The sequence below is a fragment of the Coregonus lavaretus genome (assembly GCF_964263955.1).
Source record: "Coregonus lavaretus genome assembly, chromosome: 29".
NCBI classification, from domain to species: domain Eukaryota; kingdom Metazoa; phylum Chordata; class Actinopteri; order Salmoniformes; family Salmonidae; genus Coregonus; species Coregonus lavaretus.
The window spans coordinates 22,445,254-22,467,498 of NC_140016.1; the positions used below are offsets into that span (position 1 = coordinate 22,445,254).

Genomic DNA, 22,245 nt, shown 5'->3' on the forward strand with positions numbered 1-22,245 from the left:
AGAAGGTTCTCCCATCCCCACAAAGGAACTCTGGAGCTCTGTCAGAGTGACCATCGGGTTCTTGGTCACCTCCCTGACCAAGGACCTTTCCACCTGATTGCTCAGTTTGGCCGGGCGGCCAGCTCTAGGAAGAGTCTTGGTGGTTCCAAACTTCTCCCATTTAAGAACGATGGAGGCCACTGTGCTCTTGGGGACCTTCAATGCTGCAGGAATGTTTTGGTACACTTACCCAGATCTGTTCCTCGACACAATCCTGTCTCAGAGCTCTACGGACAATTCCTTCGACCTCATGGCTTGGTTTTTGCTCTGTCATTCACTGTCAACTGTGGGACCTGTTGTAGAAACATCTCAAGGATGATCAATAGTAACAGGATGCACCTGAGCACAATTTCAAGTCTCATAGCAAAGGGTCTGAATACTTATGTAAATAAGGTATTTTTTAATTTATTTTTTATACATTTGCAAACATTTCGAAAAACCTGTTTTCGTTTTGTCATAATGGGGTACTGTGTGTAGATTGATGGGGATTTTTTAAAATCCATTTTAGAATAAGGCTGTAACGTAACAAAATGTGGAAAAAGTGAAGGGGTCTGAATACTTTCCGAATGCACTGTATTTGATGGAATTAAACAGTGTACAGTGAGTTTCATCAATCTATAGGTGACTAGGACAGGACCTAGTAGAAGTGCAGCTGTTGATACACATACAGTACATTGTGCTCTGAGAGGGATGTCTTCAACTTGAAGTTTCCTGTACACGTTTCCTCTTTGAAAATCCTTCACTACTCGTCATCTCCTGTCCTGTAGACGCACAGAATGTTCACTGTAAATCTTATGATAAAACACAGGGAGGGAAAAGGCTGTTTCAACAAGCTAGCAAAACACCCCTTTCCTGTTATCCCATGAAGAAAATGATTGAAATACTTTAACCTAAGTTTGGCTTCAACAAGCATCCTGTTTGAACTTGAGAGTGCATGTGAAGACGTTACATCCCATCAACAAACTGAGAAACAGTGTCTGTTGCTCTATCAGCCTTATATGGGTCAGTCAGAGCAGCGTCTCTAGAAATACTAGCACAAGGTCATGTTTGAGCACTTCTCCTGCAGTGAAGTCCTGGGGTCCGTCTCAACAACATCTCTGGACTTATGCAACCAACCAACTAAAACCATGTGCTTCTCCAACCTCATCTGGAGACTCATTTCTGTTCAATATTGGGATGGTAGCAGAAACAAGATACACAACATTAAAAACACCTGCAACATAATCACGTTTCTCCAACAAAACCATGCTGACATACAATATGTACACTGAGCAGACAAAACATTAAGAACACCCAAAAGACATCCAGCCAACTTGACACAACTGTGGGAAGCATTGGAGTCAACACGGGCCAACATCCCTGTGGAACGCTTTCGACACCTTGTATGTCTATGCCCCAACGAATTGAGGCTGTTCTGAGGCAAAAGTGGGTGCAACTCAATATTAGAAAGATGTTCTTAATGTTTTGTACACTCTGTGTATACACAGTACCCTCAAAAAGTATTCATACCCCTTGACTTATTCTACATTTTGTTGTGTTACAGCCTGAATTGAAAATGGATTAAATTGATAATGACAAGTGTAAACATGTTTTTAGAAATGTTTGCTAATTTATTTAAAATGAAATACAGAAATATCTAATTTACATAAGTATTCACACCCCCAAGTCAATAATTTGTAGAAGCACCTTTGGCGGTGATTACAGATTTGTGTCGTCTTGGGTATGTCTGTATCAGCTTTCCACATCTGGATTTGGGGACTTTCTCCCATTCTTCTTTACAGATTTTCTCAAGCTCTGTTAAGTTAGATAGGGAGCGGCGGTGAACAGTAATCTTCAAGTCTTTCCATAGATTTTCAAGTCTGGGCTTTGGCTGGGCCACTCAAGGACTTTCACATTCTTGTTCTGAAGCCATTCCAGTGTTGCTTTGGCTGTATGCTTGAGGTCATGTCCTGTTGAAATGTAAATGTTCTCTCCAGTCTAAAGTTGTTTGCACTCTGAAGTGGGTTCTCATCAAGGATTTGCCTGTATTTGGCTCCATTCATTGTTCCCTCTATCCTTACCAGTCTCCCAGTCCCTGACGCCTTAAAGCATCCCCATAGCATGATGCTGCCACCACCATGCTTAACGGTAGGGATGGTGTTAGACTGGTGATTAACTGGTTTTCTCCAGACATAGCACTTTGCATTCAGGCCAAAAAGTTACATTTTTGTCTCATCAGACAACAGAATCGTATGCCTTATGATGTCAGAGACTTTCACGTGCCTTTTTGCAAACTCCAGGAGTGCTGTCATTTGCCTTTTTCTCAGGAGTGGCTTCCGTCTGGCCACTCTCCCATAAAGCCCAGATTGGTGAAATGCTGTAGAGGCTGTTGTCCTTCTGGCATGTTCTGCCATCTCAGCCAAGGAACTCAGTAGTTCTGTCCGAGTGGTCATTTGGTTCTTGGTCACCTCCCTGACCAAGGACCTTCTTGCCCGGTTGCTCAGGTTGGTCAGACGGCCAGCTCTAGACAGAGTCTATGTAGTTTTTTTCAATTTCCCAATGATGGAGACCACTGTGCTCTTGGAAACGTTCAACACTCTAGAAATTGTTTTATACCCTTCCCCAGATACATGCCTGATCACCATTCTATCTCAGAGATCTTGGACTTCATGGTATATTTTCTGCTCTGACATGCACTGTCAACTGTGGGACCTTATATAGACAGGTGTGTCACTTTCTAAATCATGTCCGAACAATTGAATTGGCCTCAGGTGGACTCCAATCAAGGATGATCAAAGGAAATTGGATGCACCTGAGCTCAATTTGGAGTGTCATAGCAAACGGGTGTGAATACTTATGTAAATGAGATATTTCTATATTTCATTTTCAATAAATTTGCTACAATTTCAAAAAACATGTTTTCACTTTGTCATTATGGGGTAATGTGTGTAGATGAGTGAGAGAAAAAATGTTTAATCTATTTTGAATTCAGGCTGTAACACAACAAAATGTGGAGTAAGTCACTATCTGAAGGCACTGTGTATATACTGTATATATACACTACCGTTCAAAAGTTTGAGGTCACTTAGAAATGTCCTTGTTTTCCATGAAAATATACATCAAATTAGTTTGAATAGGATATATAGCAAAATGCATAGGAAATGTAGTCATTGACAAGGTTAGAAATAATGATTTTTAATAGAAATAATAATTTGTCCTTCAAACTTTGCTTTCGTCAAAGAATCCTAAATTTGCAGCAATTACAGCCTTGCAGAATTTTGGCATTCTAGTTGTCAATTTGTTGAGGTAATCTGAAGAGATTTCACCCCATGGTTCCTGAAGCACCTCCCACAAGTTGGATTGGCTTGATGGGCACTTCTTAAGTACCATATGGTCAAGCTGCTCCCACAACAGCTCAATAGGGTTGAGATCCGGTGACTGTGCTGGCTACTCCATTATAGACAGAATACCAGCTGACTGCTTCTTCCCTAAATAGTTATTGCATTGTTTGGAGCTGTGCTTCGGGTCATTGTCCTGTTGTAGGAGGAAATTGGTTCCAATCAAGCGCTGTCCACAGGTTATGGCATGGTGTTGCAAAATGGAGTGATACCCTTCCTTCTTCAAGATCCCTTTTACCCTGTACAAATATCCCACTTTACCACCACCAAAGCACCATCACATTGCCTCCACCATGCTTGACAGATGGCTTCAAGCACTCTTCCAGCATCTTTTCATTTGGTCTGTGTCTCACAAATGTTATTCTTTGTGATCCGAACACCTCAAACTTTGATTTGTCTGTCCATAACACTTTTTTCCAATCTTCCTCTGTCCAGCGTCTGTGTTCTTTTGCCCATCTTAATCTTTTCTTTTATATTGTCAGTCTAATGTAATTTTCTTTGCAACTCTGCCTAGAAGGTCAGCATCCTGGAGTCGCCTCTTCACTGTTGACGTTGAGACTGGTGTTTTGCGGGTACTATTTAATGAAGCTGCCAGTTGAGGACCTGTGAGGCGTCTGTTTCTCAAACTAGACACTCTAATGTATTTGTCCTCTTGCTCATTTGTGCACCAGGGCCTCCCACTCCTCTTTCTATTCTGGTTAGAGCCAGTTTGCGCAGTTCTGTGAAGGGAGTAGTACACAGCGTTGTACGAGATCTTCAGTTACTTGGCAATTTCTATACAGTACCAGTCAAAAGTTTGGACACACCTACTCATTCAAGGGTTTTTCTTTATTTTTACTATTTTCTACATTGTAGAATACTAGGGAAGACATCAAAACTATGAAATAACACATATGGAATCATGTAGTAACCAAAAAAGTGTTAAACAAATCAAAATATATTTTATATTTGAGATTTTTCAAATAGCCACCCTTTGCCTTGATGACAGCTTTGCACACTCTTGGCATTCTCTCAACCAGCTTCACCTGGAATGCTTTTCCAACAGTCTTGAAGGAGTTCCCACATATGCTTAGCACTTGTTGGCTGCTTTTCCTTCACTCTGCCGTCCGACTCATCCCAAACCATCTCAATTGGGTTGAGGTCGAGGGATTGTGGAGACCAGGTCATCTGATGCAGCACTCCATCAGGACCTTGTGAAGATGCTGGAGGACACAGGTACAAAAGTATCTATATCCACAGTAAAAGTAGTCCTATATCGACATAACCTGAAAGGCCGCTCAGTAAGGAAGAAGCCACTGCTCCAAAACCGCCATAAAAAAGACAGACTACGGTTTGCAACTGCACATGGGGACAAAGATCGTACTTTCTGGAGAAATGTCCACTGGTCTGATTAAACAAAAATAGAACTGTTTGGCCATAATGACATCTCAAGACATCAGTCAGGAAGTTAAAGCTGGGTCGCAAATGGGTCTTCCAAATGGACAATGACCCCAAGCATACTTCCAAAGTTGTGGCAAAATGGCTTAAGGACAACAAAGTCAAGGTATTGGAGTGGCCATCACAAAGCCCTGACCTTAATCCTATAGAAAATGTGTGGGCAGAACTGAAAAAGCGTGTGCGAGCAAGGAGGCCTACAAACCTGACTCAGTTACACCAGCTCTGTCAGGAGGAATGGGCCAAAATTTACCCAACTTATTGTGGGAAGCTTGTGGAAGGCTACCCGAAACGTTTGACCCAAGTTAATCAATTTAAAGGCAATGCTACCAAAGACTAATTCATTGTATGTACATTTCTGACCTACTGGGAATGTGATGAAATAAATAAAAGCTGAAATAAATCATTCTCTCTACTATTATTCTGACATTTCACATTCTTAAAATAAAGTGGTGATCCTAACTGACCTAAAACAGGGAATTTTTACTAGGATTAAATGTCAAGATTTGTCAAAAACTGAGTTTGTATTTGGCTAAGGTGTATGTAAACTTCCGACTTCAACTGTATATATCAACGAATTGGAAAGGGCACTAGAACAGTCTGCAGCACCTGGCCTCACCCTACTAGAATCTGAAGTCAAATGTCTACTGTTTGCTGATGATATGGTGCTTCTGTCCCCAACCAAGGAGGGCCTACAGCAGCACCTAGATCTTCTGCACAGATTCTGTCAGACCTGGGCCCTGACAGTAAATCTCAGTAAGACCAAAATAATGGTGTTCCAAAAAAGGTCCAGTTGCCAGGACTACAAATACAAATTCCATCTAGACACTGTTGCCCTAGAGCACACAAAAAACTATACATAGCTCGGCCTAAACACCAGTGCCACAGGTAACTTCCACAAAGCTGTGAACGATCTGAGAGACAAGGCAAGAAGGGCCTTCTATGCCATCAAAATGAACATAAAATTCTACATACCAATTAGGATCTGGCTAAAAATACTTGAATCAGTTATAGAACCCATTGCCCTTCATGGTTGTGAGGTCTGGGGTCCGCTCACCAACCCAAGAATTCACAAAATGGGACAAACACCATATTGAGACTCAGCATGCAGAATTAGGCAAAAATATCCTCCGTGTCCAACGTAAAACATCAAATAATGCATGCAGAGCAGAATTAGGCCAATACCCGCTAATTATCAAAATCCAGAAAAGAGCCGTTAAATTCTACAACCACCTAAAAGGAAGCGATTCCCAAACCTTCCATAACAAAGCCATCACCTTCAGAGAGATGAACCTGGAGAAGAGACCCCTAAGCAAGCTAGTCCCGTGGCTCTGTTCACAAACACAAACAGACCCCACAGAGCCCCAGGACAGCAACACAATTAGACCCAACCAAATCATGAGAAAACAAAAAGATAATTACTTGACACATTGGAAAGAATTTACAAAAAAACTGAGCAAACTAGAATGCTATTTGGCCCTAAACAGAGAGTACACAGTGGCAGAATACCTGACCACTGTGACTGACCCAAAATTAAGGAAATCTTTGACTATGCAAAGACTCAGTGAGCATAGCCTTGCTATTGAGAAAGGCCACTGAAGGCAGACCTGGCTCTCAAGAGAAGACAGGCTATGTGCACACTGCCCACAAAATGAGGTGGAAACTGAGCTGCACTTCTTAACTTCCTGCCAAATGTATGACCATATTAGAGACACATACTTCCCTCAGATTACACAGACCCACAAAGAATTCGAAAACAAATCCAATTTGGATAAACTCCCATATCTATTGGGTGAAATACCACAGTGTGCAATCACAGCAGCAAGATTTGTGACCTGTTGCCACGAGAAAAGGGCAACTAGTGAAGAACAAACACCATTGTAAATACAACCTATATTTATGTGTATTTATTTTCCTTTTTGTACTTTAACTATTTGCACATCATTATAACACTGTATATAGACATAATATTATTTTGGAACTTTTGTGAGTGTAATGTTTACTGTTAATCTTTTATTGTTTATTTCACTTTTGTTTATTATCTATTTCACTTGCTTTGGCAATGTAAACATATGTTTCCCATGCCAATAAAGCCCTTAAATTGAAATTGAATTGAAATTGAAATTCAGTTGAATTGAGAGAGAGATATGGATTCATTGGACCTATGGAATTGTTGGCTTTTGAGACGACATTACCATATATGTTAAATAGCCATAATGATTTTGGGTTTACTGAGAGAGAGGAATTAATGTATAAAGAGGGGTTCACTCTGTCACCAGCAGAGGGCAATCACTGACAAGCAGTTGTCACAGTGAGCAGCACAAACTACACTGTACATCTATCTGTTCAGTAATTATCACCATTGTATGAAGATTCTATTTACATGTATTTATAACTAAACTCCATACATAAAAACATACATAAAAGTGCCCCAAAAATGTAGACGTAACTCTAACACATCCTGTGATTACGCATTGTACAAACCTATGGAATGCACTTATCAAGGTCCATACAGAGGGATATCAGCTGATGAGTTGGTATCAGTAGGGAAAAAAATATGTTATATTATTTAATGTAATTAATAAGATTTTTGCCATTCTGCTCTGGGAGAACTTGTAGACCATATAGGCCTACTTTTAACAATTAACGTTGCTTTGTAATATACACTCAGAACTGTAAATGTATAAGCACTTCAGAACTGTAAATGGCTCTCGATAAGTGCCTTTGCTGAAGGCATCAGTGTCTTGTGCACAAACATACTCCATGGTGCACAGTTTCTCTTTCTCTGGTAGATGGTGCCCTCTTGAGGGGACTACATGACAGTTGTTAGGGATGGATTTCACCTCTGGTTGGCCACTGATGGGAGTTATGTATCCATCCACAAGAGAGCAGTGGTCATCAATTATCTCAGCAAAAATATCCTTCCACCCAGGCCTGAGGAAATAAGCAATTTCTTGCTTACAGTCTGTCAATTCACCTGACCTGTATCAATGTATGGTCAGAGCTTAACTTTGTTTTTATTGTTATTTTTTGCCTGTTTAGTGTATGGTCAATGAGATTCAGATGCCATACTTCACTTTGAAATATGAAATAATGTGCCTGTTAAATGCAGTACACATAAATGGACAGATCTCTATTTGTTTCCACACTTTGCATACTTTGAACAGAAAAAAGCACAATTGAGGACAAAGATAGGGCAGCAGGGATGATGCAATAAATAGCTTGTTTTTATAAGGTTAGGGAAATGTGCCACTTTTTAGGATGTCAATATAAATGAATGTAATGTGGCTGTTTGTAATTTTGTCTTGCCTTTTAATCATTATATGTGTTGTTGTTTTGTACCATCGAGGACCACTTTGGAAACAAGACGTGTTTTAATGAATACTTTGAAGTGCTATCCTCTGGGTCCACATTGTATATTTTGTTGTATATGTCTGTTACCCAAATAAATGCAATTCAATTCAACCTTTATCTCCATCAGGGTTATTTGATGCTAGCCGATTCCAACTGTCTCTTGTGAAAACACTTATCAGCCACCAAATATAAAAACAATACATTATTTAAAATATATACATATTTGCAGGCCTAGTAGGCCAAGGTACATGTGTTATTAGTAGGCCTGGGACTAGGCCTACGTTTGACAATTGTAATTCGATTTGTGTTGATTTGTTTTATGGTAGATATTGCAATTCATTTGAGATGTATGATGGAATCTCTTATGCAAAAGAGGGATGGATAACAACCAAGATCATGCCAAATACTGAGGCACGCACAGGCGCGAGACCACATTGTCGTTGAGCGGGTGTCAGGTGATACTTCATGTTCCTTTAAACCGGAATTAGCTGTGAAGTGCGACCTTGAAGTGTTGAAGTGCGAACTAGAAGGAATGTGAATAGTTCGCCTTGCTACAGGAGAAAGTCTCATCATACTTAGCTTCACCTCCTTTGTAAGTTAATAGCTTTATCAAATATGATCGGCTTCTGAAGGTGTGAAACGAGGCTGGGGACATGGGAGACGTTGCGTGATAGACGTTGAGTTACCAAAGACATTATTCAACGAAAGGAGAGGAGTGTGACCATCTCGTGCACGCGCTGACAGCGCTGTAACTGTTTAATGCTGTCTTTTATTATTCGCTGACACATAACAAAATGACAATAACACAATCAAGAAGTTGACATCCACAATTGCACTTTATATCATTAATAGCCTACAATTATAGCTTATTATAGCACAGTAATAGCCCTGTATTAAAATTAAGCCCAGGCTATCACATCTTACTTTCTAAGGAATAATGTATGCAGCTTCAGAGTAGGCTTAAATAAATACTAATGCTGAAAATATAAAATATGTTGCAAGCACACTTCAATTACGCATAGGCCTAAGAGATAGGTGTAAGGCCTAACGTGATCAGGAGCATATTAATTTTAAGCATATTGTTTGTTGGTGAAGTTGCAGTTCAATTTTGCAATTATATTTTGATGCATGCCGCCAATATTTCAGAGTTGAAGTGCAGGGTTTGCTCTTTGGGGTGATGCGTAAAAAAATGTGCTAGGGGACAGTGGGTTTGGCAGCATTATTGACTCTTCATTTGAATGCAAATCGTTGGGGTTTGAAGACTCGTCTGACGTCAGGAAGGAAGACCATAATATACCTTTAGCACCACCACCTTGTCAACAGCGCCACATCATGTGAGACAGTATCACGTCAGGAACTAGTTCTCATTTCATTTTGGGGATCACCATTGGACTACACACAACAGAACCACAGCATAAGGATTGTTTTTTTTAGATATACAGACGTTGCAGGGCAACTATGTCGACTTGAAAGTCACTTTTTTCACTTTTTTTTCAAATCATGTATGTGGGATACCTCTTGGATAAAGAAGGCAGCATGTATCACCAAGGACCTGTAAGACGATCGGGCATCAACATCCCACCACAGAACTTTGTTTCCACGCCACAATATTCCGACTTTACTGGATACCATCATGTGCCAAACATGGATACTCACGCACAGTCTTCGGGGGCTTGGGGAGCTCCTTATGTCGCACCGAGGGAGGACTGGGGCGCCTATAGTCTGGGGCCTCCTAACACTATTCCTACGCCCATGAACACCTCCTCGCCGGGACAAGTTTCCTATTGCTCACCTGAATACAATCCCATGCACGCGCCAGGGTCAGCAGTATTGCAACCACCTCCAGATAATATTTCTGTTGCTCAACTTTCCCCGGATAGAGAAAGGCACAATTCTTCTTACCAGTGGATGAGCAAAACGGTACAATCATCTTCTACCGGTGAGAAAGGTCACAAGCAACTATATTGTGCCTCGACATGCATGCCACTGTTAAAATCATTCGTGCAATGAGCACAGCCTCAACTCATGCCAAACTACATCTTCATATTGTCCTAAGAAGAGCCGGAATTGTTGTATTTTCTCTTGCGTAATTGTGCTGTGAAAACTGCTGGTGTTGGCTCATAAACTTGTGCAACAGGTAGTATATAGAGAATTGATACAATATAAACAATAATTGCATAATTTAATGATACATCTCACTGTAAAAGCGAATAACTTTATGCATAATACGTAATGAGTACATTTGGGTAAATTTGAGGTGATATTCGTAACGAATAGGAAGCACTGACATGACATTCCTTTTATCTGTAACTGTTCGTGGTCTCAAACGAATCATCTAATCATGTTTTAAATTAGATGTCACCAAAATTACACAGTAGCATGTGAAATGTTTGGAAATTGTTAATTCAGTTTGGTGTTAGGCTAATTTTGAAACATGTAAGATGCAACTTCAAGGCACTAAATTGTAAATTGCACCAGACTCAAAACAGAAGAGAAAATAGGAAAAGGATAGGAACTAGATCGAACGTATCAAATTCATTATTGACAATGCAACTGTAGGTCTACCATCGCGATAATGGTCTGATAAAGTATGATATAAATTAAAACATCTTAGTTATTTTCTGATACAGGCCTATAGCCTTGTGGAGGAAACGATGAACGTGTCAAGAAAGAGCGCCAGACGCTACTTGTAATGCTAATTTCTCTACTCCCGTCGACTAGATGCGAGGTCTACTTTTCCTGCTACATTGTCTCAGGTTTTGAGGGTTATCCGTCATATTCAGGTGGCGGCCCCTTTCAACACCTCGTTTTACTTTGATATGCACCAAAGTGTCTTCCTTGGCTCCCATTCTTCCAGTTATATTGCCGGAAAAGGTGACGTTTTTCACAGCAAATAAAGGTCTTTGACGAATATATACAAAGCTTTATAACTGGGCAATAAACCACAACATTTCTTAATTGTCTAGAAATGTGTAAAAAAAAAATAGAATTCGTTCACTGTGGACTATATTTATAAATTAAGTCACAGTAATTTATAAGCCTCAATTAACCCGTACATTTCGTTTATAGCCCCCCCCCCCCCCCCCCCCCCATTTTTTCTTATTAGGCAAACCTATCAAATGTGTTATCGTGTGTTTAAAAAAAATAATTCTAGGAGGCTCTCTCTGGCCCTGTAAAACTTATCAAGCATGACCTAGGCTATAACTATGGATATCAAAATGTTTTAATGTTGTTCAAAACGACTAATATTATTTTCTACCTAATAAAAGGTGCCGACGTGTTTATGGTTTATCAACAAGAGCAACCTGATCCGAGCTAGAGAAATGTCTGCCTTGTAAGTCCTTTATGTGTCGTGTGTTGCCTCTTAACACATCAATGGAGTTTAGCTAATATCTCTGAGACTCTTTGTTCTGCAGTTTGTTCAAAAAGTGACATCAAAAGAAGACCAGTGGCTCGATTAGCATAGCTACCAACAAAGCAACACAATCTAGATTAACACGATAGTCACCACTTCAGTTGATAGAGCCTAAAGACGTTTCATACACATTTAGAGAGTTATTAGATAAGTGAAGCATCAAGTTTAATATGCGTTTTGATAAGTAGCCTGTTGATTATCCTACCTCTCTAGTATTACTTGCTATAAATACTCAAAATTACTAATTTAAAGGGGAATTTAAAACAAGATTTCACTTTAGAGTTTAAATAGCCTATTGCCCCCTGTATTTATCAATCATTCGAATACCATGAAATTGCATCGTTGCTTTGCATCATATTCGTTGTTCATTGTGACGGATATTTTAAAATTAGGCCTACGAAGCATAGCCTATTGAATTCTCTGAATTTCTCACAATTTCAGGCAAAACAAGAACGAAGGAGAAATACAGAGTGGTTTACACCGATCACCAGAGACTGGAACTGGAGAAGGAATTCCATTTTAATCGTTACATCACTATCAGAAGAAAGTCAGAACTTGCGGGGAACCTTGGCCTTTCAGAACGACAGGTAAACCAATTAATTGATAGAGCATTAGGGCCCTAGACTTGACAAATCAAATGATAACGAATAGCCATTTTGACAAGTTTTTATTTTACATTTACAGGTGAAGATCTGGTTTCAAAATCGCAGAGCCAAGGAGAGGAAATTAATCAAAAAGAAAATGGGATCTGATTGCAGCGGAGGATCAGTGCACAGTGACCCCGGTTCAGTGAGTCCTCTGCGGATACCAACTTCACTCAGTCCGTCGGATATTCACGGCTCTCTCTACCCACCCCCCGGAAGGAACACCATGCCATCTATTAGGAACATACAGCAAGCTACTGTCACTCAGTAGAATCGAATTTAGACCATCCAACATAACTGAGCACTCCAACACGCTGAAAGGACAGTTCCTCAAGACTTGGATCCCAATGGATTATTCAAACGTCCTGAAGCACATGTTGTGGATTAGGATATTTCGAGAAACAAGATGATTTATAATTGCAACGAAATGCTGGAGGCTCTTGAAATATTGTTTTTATAGAATAGTTCTAATAATAAAAATAAAAAAACGTACAAAAATCAACATATGTTTCAGACATGTAATGCTTAAATTGTTTATTTGTGTCTGAGTTATTGAGATATAAATATAATTTTATGTAGAATATGTAATGAAGTGTATAAGTGTTTGTAAATAAATAAAAAAAATCAGGTACATTTTATTTGAAGTTTATCTGGACGGAAAAGGGATATTATTCATTTGGAGCTTCTATAATGGCTTGACAAAATCTATGCATTTTCTGCTCCAATTTGATCGCAAAGCACACTTCCGTAACTTTTTTCTACAGGGACAAGTGAATCAGGTTTTAAGAGTGATACGGGTAGAACGTTTGTTTGATGGCAATGTTCAAAATGTAAATAAAATGTGTTTTAACGTTACCTTTTTCTCCTTATTTCATTGACTGGAAAAGGATAGCTCACTTTTGCAAAATAACCAGACTGTGTGTGCATACTGTTTTCAAACACACTTCATTGCTCTTATTATTTGATACCTATAACCACAAACAACATTAGATCAGTTTATCAACCTTCTATTTCGTTTTCAAACTATTAGGATGGGATTCTGTCAGCCCAGCACGTGTCAAACGCAATATTTGATTGTTGATGTGTTGATGTGTGTCAAACTGTCTTCTCAATTCATGTTGACCTTTGAGCCATTATGATGGAATATAGACTACCCACTGGGCACAGACGTCAATTCTACGTCTATTCCATGTCGGTTCAACGTAATCGGGCCGGGATGGGCTGGTCTACGGGCCGGAATGGGCTGCATAGATTGGATAGATTACAATCATGAACCTGTAAAAAGGTCACCCAAGACTGTCATTAAACATTAACATCCTCATAGCATAGCCTAGGCCTATTCCAAAAACTTGCAAGAGATCTGTATAGAAGTGCTGCACAACCTCAACAAACCTGTTGGACAGAGGTAAATGTAATCGTCCACAAAGACAAATCCAGTATTTTACAGGCTACTCTCTAGGCATTATGGTTTTTCTTCAGAAAACACAAAAACCTTTATAAATTGGTAAGAAGGTGTTGGAGACATTGTAGCCTATGCCAAAATGCAAAATGTGAATTTTCATAAACTAATTGTGGATTATTGTTGTATGACACTTGGATGATGACTTGTAGGCCCTAATCCTTCATCGAATATGGGTAAATGAACCCTCAATCAGAGGATAAATCTATACGTTACAGGGGCAATAATCAATTTCCATGAAATACTATAAACAATTGAGTGTGTAGCCTACAGTTATAGCTGTGTAATGTATTAGCTAGGGAAGCCTATTTTATCGTATTCTTCCAAATAATAACTTTATCTGATATTACATTATATCTCTCACTTTTGCACACAGATTTACAGCACTCCAACTGAGAGCTTCCGAGGCTGTTTGTGCGCATGCTGCGTTCACAACAACGAGGAACTGGGAAGTCAGAAATCTCTGACTTCAGTGCCTTCATGACAACTGGGAACTCGGGGAAAAAAAACTAGCTTTGACTGGAAAAAATCGTTTTGAACGGTCAATCAATTTTGAATTCCAAGTCGGAAACTCGGGCATCTTTATAGAGCTCCGACTTTCCAACCTGAAGATCTCTGGGTTCATGTTTTACCTAGATTTTTTTCCCGAGTTCCCAGTTGTCTTGAAAGCACCATGAACATAGCTTGTTGATGTCATGAGCCTCTTACAACCGAACATGGCGGACTTTGATACGATCTATGAGTTAGACGAGGAAGATGAACGTGTAGTGAGTGAAGAACACCTTGTAAGATATTGCCCAGAACCTGTGATTATGCGAGGGGCCGGGCACATCACTGTGTAAGCAATTCAATGCTACTGTTAGCGCTGTCATCATAATCCGTTATGTTGTCCTGCCTCATAAACTAGCTTGCTAGCTAGCTAGCCTGCTAACAACAATGAAATATGAAGTACAACTTACTTGCTAGGCAGTGGCAATAACGGTCAGCTAGCTGTCTGGTCCTATCGTAGGACAAAACTGTTACCTTTGCCTTCATTGACGAGGCTAGGGTTATCTATTGCGTACCTGCTATTCCTGCTTTATAGTTTACTAGCTAGCTAACGTTAGCAACACTGGTTTCCTGCTAACTAGCCTGACATGAGAAGGCATCTGCTACAGCTATAACAAAAATGACAAGCCAGCAAACTAACATTAATTGCATGACATTCAATAAGTAGCTATAGCTAGCTACTGTAGTGAATATTTTGACAGCAGCTGACTTATTCAAATGGTGGTGATGAATCAAGCATATTACTTCAAGCAAGCTTGCTAGCTACCATCCGTAGCCTAACAGTCTGTTTACTGGTTTATAGTTCTCTGCTTACCAGCAATGGACACAACACCTATTACCTTTCCAAATGATGACATAATAATAGTTAAATATACTTTCTCTAGTGTCCACAACTGCATTATTCATATGATGTATCCTTGTCATCCAATTGAATTGTCTCGACAGGGGAAGCTATTCACATAATGAAACAAATGACAGGTTATTCAGGACATTCATTTGTTTATTTCTGCTGTCTGTAGACATTGTAAAGTGTTAGGCATAAGGTCTACATTTTTATAGGTATTTATTTGTTGAGGGTACAAAGTGTCTAATTCCATCCCCATAAAAAAACATTGCTAGGTTTCCCTTATGACAGCCCACAGTCATGGTGAAGTACTTTATACATGTTCAATGGAACGTTTTTCATTAATTTACCATTTGTATTTTTCTTTTTGACAGGTTTGGATTGAGCAACAAATTTGACACTGAGTTTCCCTCAGTTCTCACGGGAAAGGTACAGTAGCCCAATTCATTAGTATCTTCTTATGCACTTTACCAAAGCAATGTCTTGTGCTAGGCTTTCCAACTGATTTAAACTGGTGTGTGAATCAAGCAATTTAAGCTATTATGGTGGCTCTATTGTTCTATTTGCCCTTTGACAAATCAGACCATCCCTGAATTACCTCTTTCAAGTCTCTTGAGTGGTTTCTATCTGATGCTGATGCATTTCAAGCAACACACCACAGTGCGTCCAAAGCTGAAGTGAAGCTCTGTCAATGAGTAAGCTGTCTTTGGAGCCCAGTTGGTCAGGGGCCCAGTGTTTGGGAGGACACAGCTCCAGGTGATACAATAATGGAATAAAGACTGTGCCATACACAAGAAAGGGCAGCTTCCTGGGTCGGACGCTGCAACACAAAAAGGCTGAAGGGGTAAGAGCAGGCCGAGGGAAGTGCAGGGCAATAAAAAGTCCCTCCAGTATTGTGATGTGATGGAAGAGGTCACAATTATGATGATTGAAGGGTGCAGATCAGCAGGCCCTTATTCTAAGGTCTTTTGCTGTTTGCAAAGAGACCTTTGCATCCTGTCATAAAATATTACGACCCCGGTTTTATGGCGTACAGACCCAGAGAGGAATGAGCATCCATTCATGTTGTTTGGACGGCCACTGCCACAGGCACTGAGCTTATCTCTCCCTTTAGTCCCTCTCTGCCGTGAATAGACAAGAGCTTGGTTAGCAAGTTACAGCCGCACTAGTGAGAGATCTCATCTGATCTCTGGAAAGCATCTCCAAATATCTAGGCCACCTGTTTGTTTTCTAAGCCTCTTTGATTCTACTGACTACAGTACAGGTTTTTCTTTAAACAATTGGTGCCATTTTTCACTTCAGTCAGTACACTAGACCAGAGCAAGGGAATGGTTGCAGTTCCCATACTTTCCCTTTCAGATGTTTTTTTTTGCTTACTGCTGCAGATGAAAAACTATTTTAAGCGCAAAATGTTTGATAATAATTAAGAATCTGATTTGTCACAGAGAGAGAATTACCAATAATAAAGTAAAAGCTATATAAATTACAACCACATTCTTTCCTCTCTCTGACTTCCTGTCCATTTCTTCCTCCCTTCTCCCCCTTATTTTCCAGGTGGCTCCAGAGGAGTTTAAAACCAGCATCAGCAGAGTGAACGCTTGCTTGAAGAAGACGTTGCCTGTCAATGTGAAGTGGCTTCTTTGCGGCTGCCTGTGCTGTTGCTGTACGGTGGGCTTCAGTCTGTGGCCCGTTATATGCCTCAACAAGAGAGTAAGTCTCAGTCAGCTCTCGCGTGATGTGTGCTGCACAGTCCCACTCTACCTAAATCAGCACGTCCACTCATTACTCATGGACTAGTTTAGCAATCAACCGTATTGGTCTTAAGCGGGGAACCTGTGTGCAATTAGGGTCTGTGTATAAAAATGATACATTGCACCACTGGAGGCCAGTCCAGCTGAAGGGTACAACACTGAAAGGTGGTGCCCCAACCCAGTGTTATTGACAACAAAGTGGAAATTGCAAGCTGGTAAAAGTAGGAGTTCAGTCCACGAATGGATCTTTGTCATAATACTGAGGTTGCGGTTGTCATTTGTAAAAGAGTGTGAAGTCGAGGTCATTACTAGAAAATATTTGAATATTGCATGTGCATATGTGCTCTTTTCCCAACAGGCGAGAATATCTATTCAGAAGTTGTTAGAATGGGAAAACAACCAATTATATCACAAGGTAAGAACAAATTGCATATTAGAACCTGTCTGAAAGACCAAGTTATGTCAGTTGTGAAGGGTTGAGCGATGTTAAAGTAGCAGGTTTCTGATGGATAATGGTCTTTAACTCATTATGTAAACTTTAACCCTTAAAAACGAATTTACCTCAAAGCTATTTTTGTCTGATCTGTGATCTAGTGGACAGGGGCTGACCAGACCTAAAGGTCAGCAGTAAAAGCCATGTTAATTTAGTTTTGTCTGGGAACAATGAGTGACAGCTAGTAACTGAGAATAATAATGGAAGCTCTTCAGGGTGTCTGGCCACTACCTGACCCCAACCAGACATGGTTTGAAGCGTTCCTAAATTCCCCTCACACTCAGATTTCCTAACCAGACGGGATGTGGGTGTCTGTGCGTGTGTGTGCGGTGCTATGTCTGTCCTCACTTTCACCTCTTCTCTTTAGCTGGGCCTGCACTGGAAACTCAGCAAAAGGAAATGTGAAAGTAGCAATATGATGGAATACGTAAGTATAACGCATTCATGCTCCCCTAAAACAGAATATGATTCTTGCCAATTTATTGAGTGTTACAAACTCAAATCACAACAGAGCCTAAATATATGGGCATGAAGCCATAGAACAGTGCCTACTGGAAATATTCAATGCTGAAAGAAAAGTGTAAAATGAAATAAAATAACTTCTCTCTCCACAGGTAATTCTTATAGAATTCTTACCCAAATATCCTATATTCCGACCGGACTGAGCTGAGGAGGCTGTTGGGAGACCTGCAGTGTGGCCCTTGACTCCTATCCTTAGTGCCTTGTATAAATGTTGGAATGAGGGTCTGCACCGGTGTCTCGAGATGTCCCTTACATCTCCCACTACCTTGTACATTAGAAATTGCAACACTGTCACTTTGCTTTAGAGCAGATTTTGCACATTTCCTGACGAAGTAAAAAAAATGCTCCCTTTGTTGCACACTAATACTTTGTTTTTGTTACGTATATGACAACTAGTGATTGAAAAAATAACACTGTTGAAAAGTGCATTTAGCCCTAAGAGCCATCATCAATTGAGCCCATGTATCATATCATTATAGCTTTGGAAAAAAATGTGACAGCTCCTAGAGCAGGGGTGTCAAACATACGACCCGCGGGCCGGAGCCCATTCAATCCGGCCCGCGGGTGGTAAAAAAAATACATTGTTGGAATTATCATTTTTGGGACATTTGAAATGAGGAAAAACAAATCGAAACTATAGAAATGATAATGGACCTACATTTATAGTCTCTTCACTCTGTCCAGCTTTCTAACAGTCATCGAAACGAAAGCTAGACAGTCAGAGAGTATTGAAACTATTTTTTGCAGATTTTGACGGCAAGAAAATATAATACATTTTAAGTGCGACCATCCCGACCTCGGTGAAGAGCGAATGCGGCCCACAAACCATTTTATATATAAGACAGGAGGAGACAAGCATTTTGTAGCTCAGGAAGTTCAAATGCTGGTTATTGGGGTTACTTTCCTCAAATCAATTTGTCTTTGTAACAAAAAGTAGATGGGATGCTTGAATTTGCCAAACATACGATCTAAGTCAGCATCATGTTTTTTTTATTCATTTCGGAAATGACCCTCTGTACAGGGGAACTTAAAAAAACGAACCTGTAAATATGTTATAATAAACTGTAGGCCTACAGTGGTATGCTGTTGTTTACATTGTTGATTAGATCTTTGATTTGTTTTGCCAAGATAATGCTGCACCATAGTTTTGTTTATGAAAGATGTCTCTTTCCAGTTTATATGGACCTGTTTACCTAGTAAGCCATATAATTTACAATGTATGTGATGCCAGAGTTAGGATTGAAAATTGCACTTGAGCTCATCAATGTCAGGATTTCAGAGGATGGTCAAACTGAGGTTTTTAATAATTTTACAATGACACTAGTGATGCATGTTATTTGTGTGATTTTGCCAACTAAGAAGGAGAAGTAAAAAACAAAAACAAAAGTGTCATCCATTTCAACGTGAGATGGCTACTTGTCTTTATGATGTACTGTTGGAAACAGACTCCAACTTGGCACCTCCATGTCTCTTTTGTTTTTTGTCAAACTTTTTATTGCAACTTTGTCTTTGTGTTCATTTTCTAGTTTTGTATTTTCCTATACGATGTTTTGTCTTTGTGTTAGTTGTTAAAAACCACGTACAGCCTACAGTACATGACATATTGAGATAAATGTTTCCTTTGTTATTCATTTTGTCCAGAGTTAGTTGTCTCCTTCACTTGTAGCTGAGAGTTTTGCTGCATTATAGTGCCTCTGGAATGGTAGATGAACTGCAGTCAGAGAAGTGGTGTGGTTGTGAAGACTGACATCTGCTCACTCGAATTGTGGAGAGCCCTGACCCTCCTCCCAGTATTGGCCCTGTTACAGAGTACTTGTAAATGTTTGTCATGACAACTCAATCCCTATGGAAAGCTCAAATAAATGGTTGATTTAGAATCTTTGAGTCTTTAAGTTTGTCCATCTGTGCAACTGAAAACCACAAGCTGACATTAACTGTTGACATGCTTACCTTACTGCCATATGGTAAATTACTCAGTATCATCTAAGTTATACAGGTCATTTTAATTGACGTGGTAATGTCTTTGGCCAGAGCCTGCTACTGATACCTGGCTATTTGTCATGTTTAACAAGGTGTTGAATCGTTAACTTAACAAGATGGCCTGTAATTACTTGACACATTTGTAAAACTCTGGAATACTATTACCATAAATAGCTAGCACTTTCACGACATGGAACTGTGGCCCCTGAGTTTGTGGCCAAAATCAAATAGGTTACTATATCACAACCCCCATACATACACTGGAGTTGTGGGCTTCATTGTAATGAGTAGAGGGTTGTTTTATAGACCCCTTTGTTCTTGGATTTATTGCTCACATTGTCCCGTTGGAGTTGGGATGAGGAAAGAAGGTCTAGAGTAGGGGTACTAAACTCTTACACTACGAGGTCCGGAGCCTGCTGGTTTTCTGTTCTACCTGACAATTAATTGCACACACCTGGTGTCCCAGGTCTAAATTAGTCCCTAATTACAGGAGAACAATGAAAAAATGCAGTGGAACTGGCTTCGAGGTCCAGAGTTGAGTTTGAGGGGTAGTGGATCAAGAGAGGTTGCCTTTCTTCACTTCACTACACCTAATGTGTCAAGCACCCCTCCAATCTAATGGAGTACCACACTTTGGGTTGTGTGACTTGTAGTGCCCTTTCCAAAAGCCTAATATTACCATCAGAGATCATATACAATCAATTGGGGGGATTTAGTTTAGACATTTTGTGACAATGCAGAGAGGTGGAGATGGGTGGCTGGGTCTCTTCCTCCGTCCTCCAGAGGGCAGACTGACACACCATGAGAGGAGATGAGCTATGAGTGTGTAGTAGTGTACAGCAGGTCTAACCATTTTGTATTCATGCCATGTCTCTGCTAAATTGTCTTTTTGAATAAAATCTGACCTTTAAAGCTACATTTCCAAATTTCCTGATCGCAGTATGAGAAGAAGAAGCAAGGGCCAATATTCCCCCTCAAACATAATTTCAATGCTTTGAAAGTATCACATATTGAGTGTTGAAGTTAATTGAGTGTACTTGCAATCACATCATTATGTAACAAATGTATCACATTACTTGTGGGCAAATAGATGTATTCTGCTATGGTCCAGCGACATCATCTAACCAAGCATGATGGCCTAAACTCAAACGATTGCATTTTAGGTTTTGGGTCGTTCTTGAGTTGCGTTGGCATTTGGAAATGCTTTTTTTTATTTAAATGTATTTGGGAAATCTAACCATTCTAAATCAACTAATAGGCCAGCTTAATGACTTTAATTAATTTTTACCATTATAATAACATTGTACCACCAGTAGGAGTAGTAACACCAATTATACATTTTAGGTGATTAAGGATGTTCTTAAATGGAGGCCACAGATGCTCAAATCTAAGGTAATTAACCCTTTAAAAATAATTTACTAAAGTGATATGATTAATAATTTAGCACACAATGTCATTTCCCTTCATTTAAATTGACTAACACCAAGTGACACTGGATTTAGAGTCCTCAAATGTATGACATACTGAAAGGGTGTGATTAGCTAATAATTGTTTTTATAGACCCCTCCCCCGATTACAGTTTGCCACTGGAGGGAATGCTCAAGGTCCTTGTAATGAGTGACTTTCAAGGCGCTAACACCAATGACATAACACTGAAGGACATACATATTAGAATTAATAGCCTTCTGTTTTTATTGATCTATAGAATATATTAAATACTTGCATTATGTTTTATCATTGAAAAACAGTTCAATATAATCAAACTTATATAAATATACGTTTTTGTCATTTTAAAGTGTTTTTCATGGTTGAAAAGACGAAGGACGCAATAGCCCAAGATGTACTCTTAAGGAGCCTAGCGTTACTCCTCAAGGTCCAAAGACCTTATTGGTTATATTCAGAGGTAGACGGGCTTTGGCAGCCAAAACTAAATCTAAATGTGACTCGATTACACACAGGTGTTCAGAGCACGCTAGATAGCTAATTAGCACGTGGTCCCTCTGTCTTCGGTAAACAAATACTGTAACATGGAGATATGGCCGTGTTTTGACACTAACCCTATAAAAGGTGTGTATCAATTGAACCTTTTGTTTAATTTACTTATTTAATGCTGATATGAAATTGTTCTTATGCTTTCAAAACCGTACCACAAGCGATGCGTGTTAATGTTCAGATGTTCAGAATGAGTGTCGGGGCTTTTTAACAACTCCCTCCTACAGAATACACCTTAGTCCAATGACTCTTATGTGTAATGTAATGGAAATAAGTCATGATCAAGGGCTAGGGACGCAAATGCCATCGCAATTCAAGAACTAAGGGAATAACTGTTTCTGCCGGTGTCTCAGTATTCTAGCACAACAGCTTTTTCTCAACATCCTCTGCAG

The 22,245-nt window shown here is 39.7% G+C and overlaps 2 protein-coding genes across 2 annotated transcripts; both read left to right on the forward strand.

Moving 5' to 3' along the window:
• Positions 1-9,704: 9,704 nt before the first annotated feature.
• On the forward strand, positions 9,705-12,534 carry LOC311104944 (homeobox protein CDX-1-like; the record flags this gene model as incomplete). Its single annotated transcript, XM_084146932.1, has 3 exons — positions 9,705-10,143; positions 12,061-12,206; positions 12,304-12,534. The coding sequence occupies 3 exons, from the start codon at positions 9,705-9,707 to the stop codon at positions 12,532-12,534; spliced, it is 816 nt and encodes a 271-aa protein (XP_084003058.1).
• Positions 12,535-14,407: 1,873 nt separating this feature from the next.
• LOC311105180 (cysteine-rich hydrophobic domain-containing protein 1-like) lies at positions 14,408-19,758 on the forward strand. Its single transcript, XM_084147236.1, has 6 exons — positions 14,408-14,560; positions 15,490-15,544; positions 16,670-16,825; positions 17,225-17,281; positions 17,727-17,786; positions 17,974-19,758. The coding sequence occupies exons 1-6, from the start codon at positions 14,418-14,420 to the stop codon at positions 18,022-18,024; spliced, it is 522 nt and encodes a 173-aa protein (XP_084003362.1). The 5' UTR covers positions 14,408-14,417; the 3' UTR covers positions 18,025-19,758.
• The last annotated feature ends 2,487 nt before the right edge of the window (positions 19,759-22,245 follow it).

Bases quoted from the DNA above. Each gene is read 5' to 3' on its own strand.
- LOC311105180 (XM_084147236.1), top strand. From the start codon at position 14,418: ATGAGCCTCTTACAACCGAACATGGCGGACTTTGATACGATCTATGAG. The intron at 14,561-15,489 runs GTAAGCAATTCA...TCTTTTTGACAG, and splicing joins GGGGCCGGGCACATCACTGT to GTTTGGATTGAGCAACAAAT. The intron at 17,282-17,726 runs GTAAGAACAAAT...TCTTCTCTTTAG, and splicing joins ACAACCAATTATATCACAAG to CTGGGCCTGCACTGGAAACT.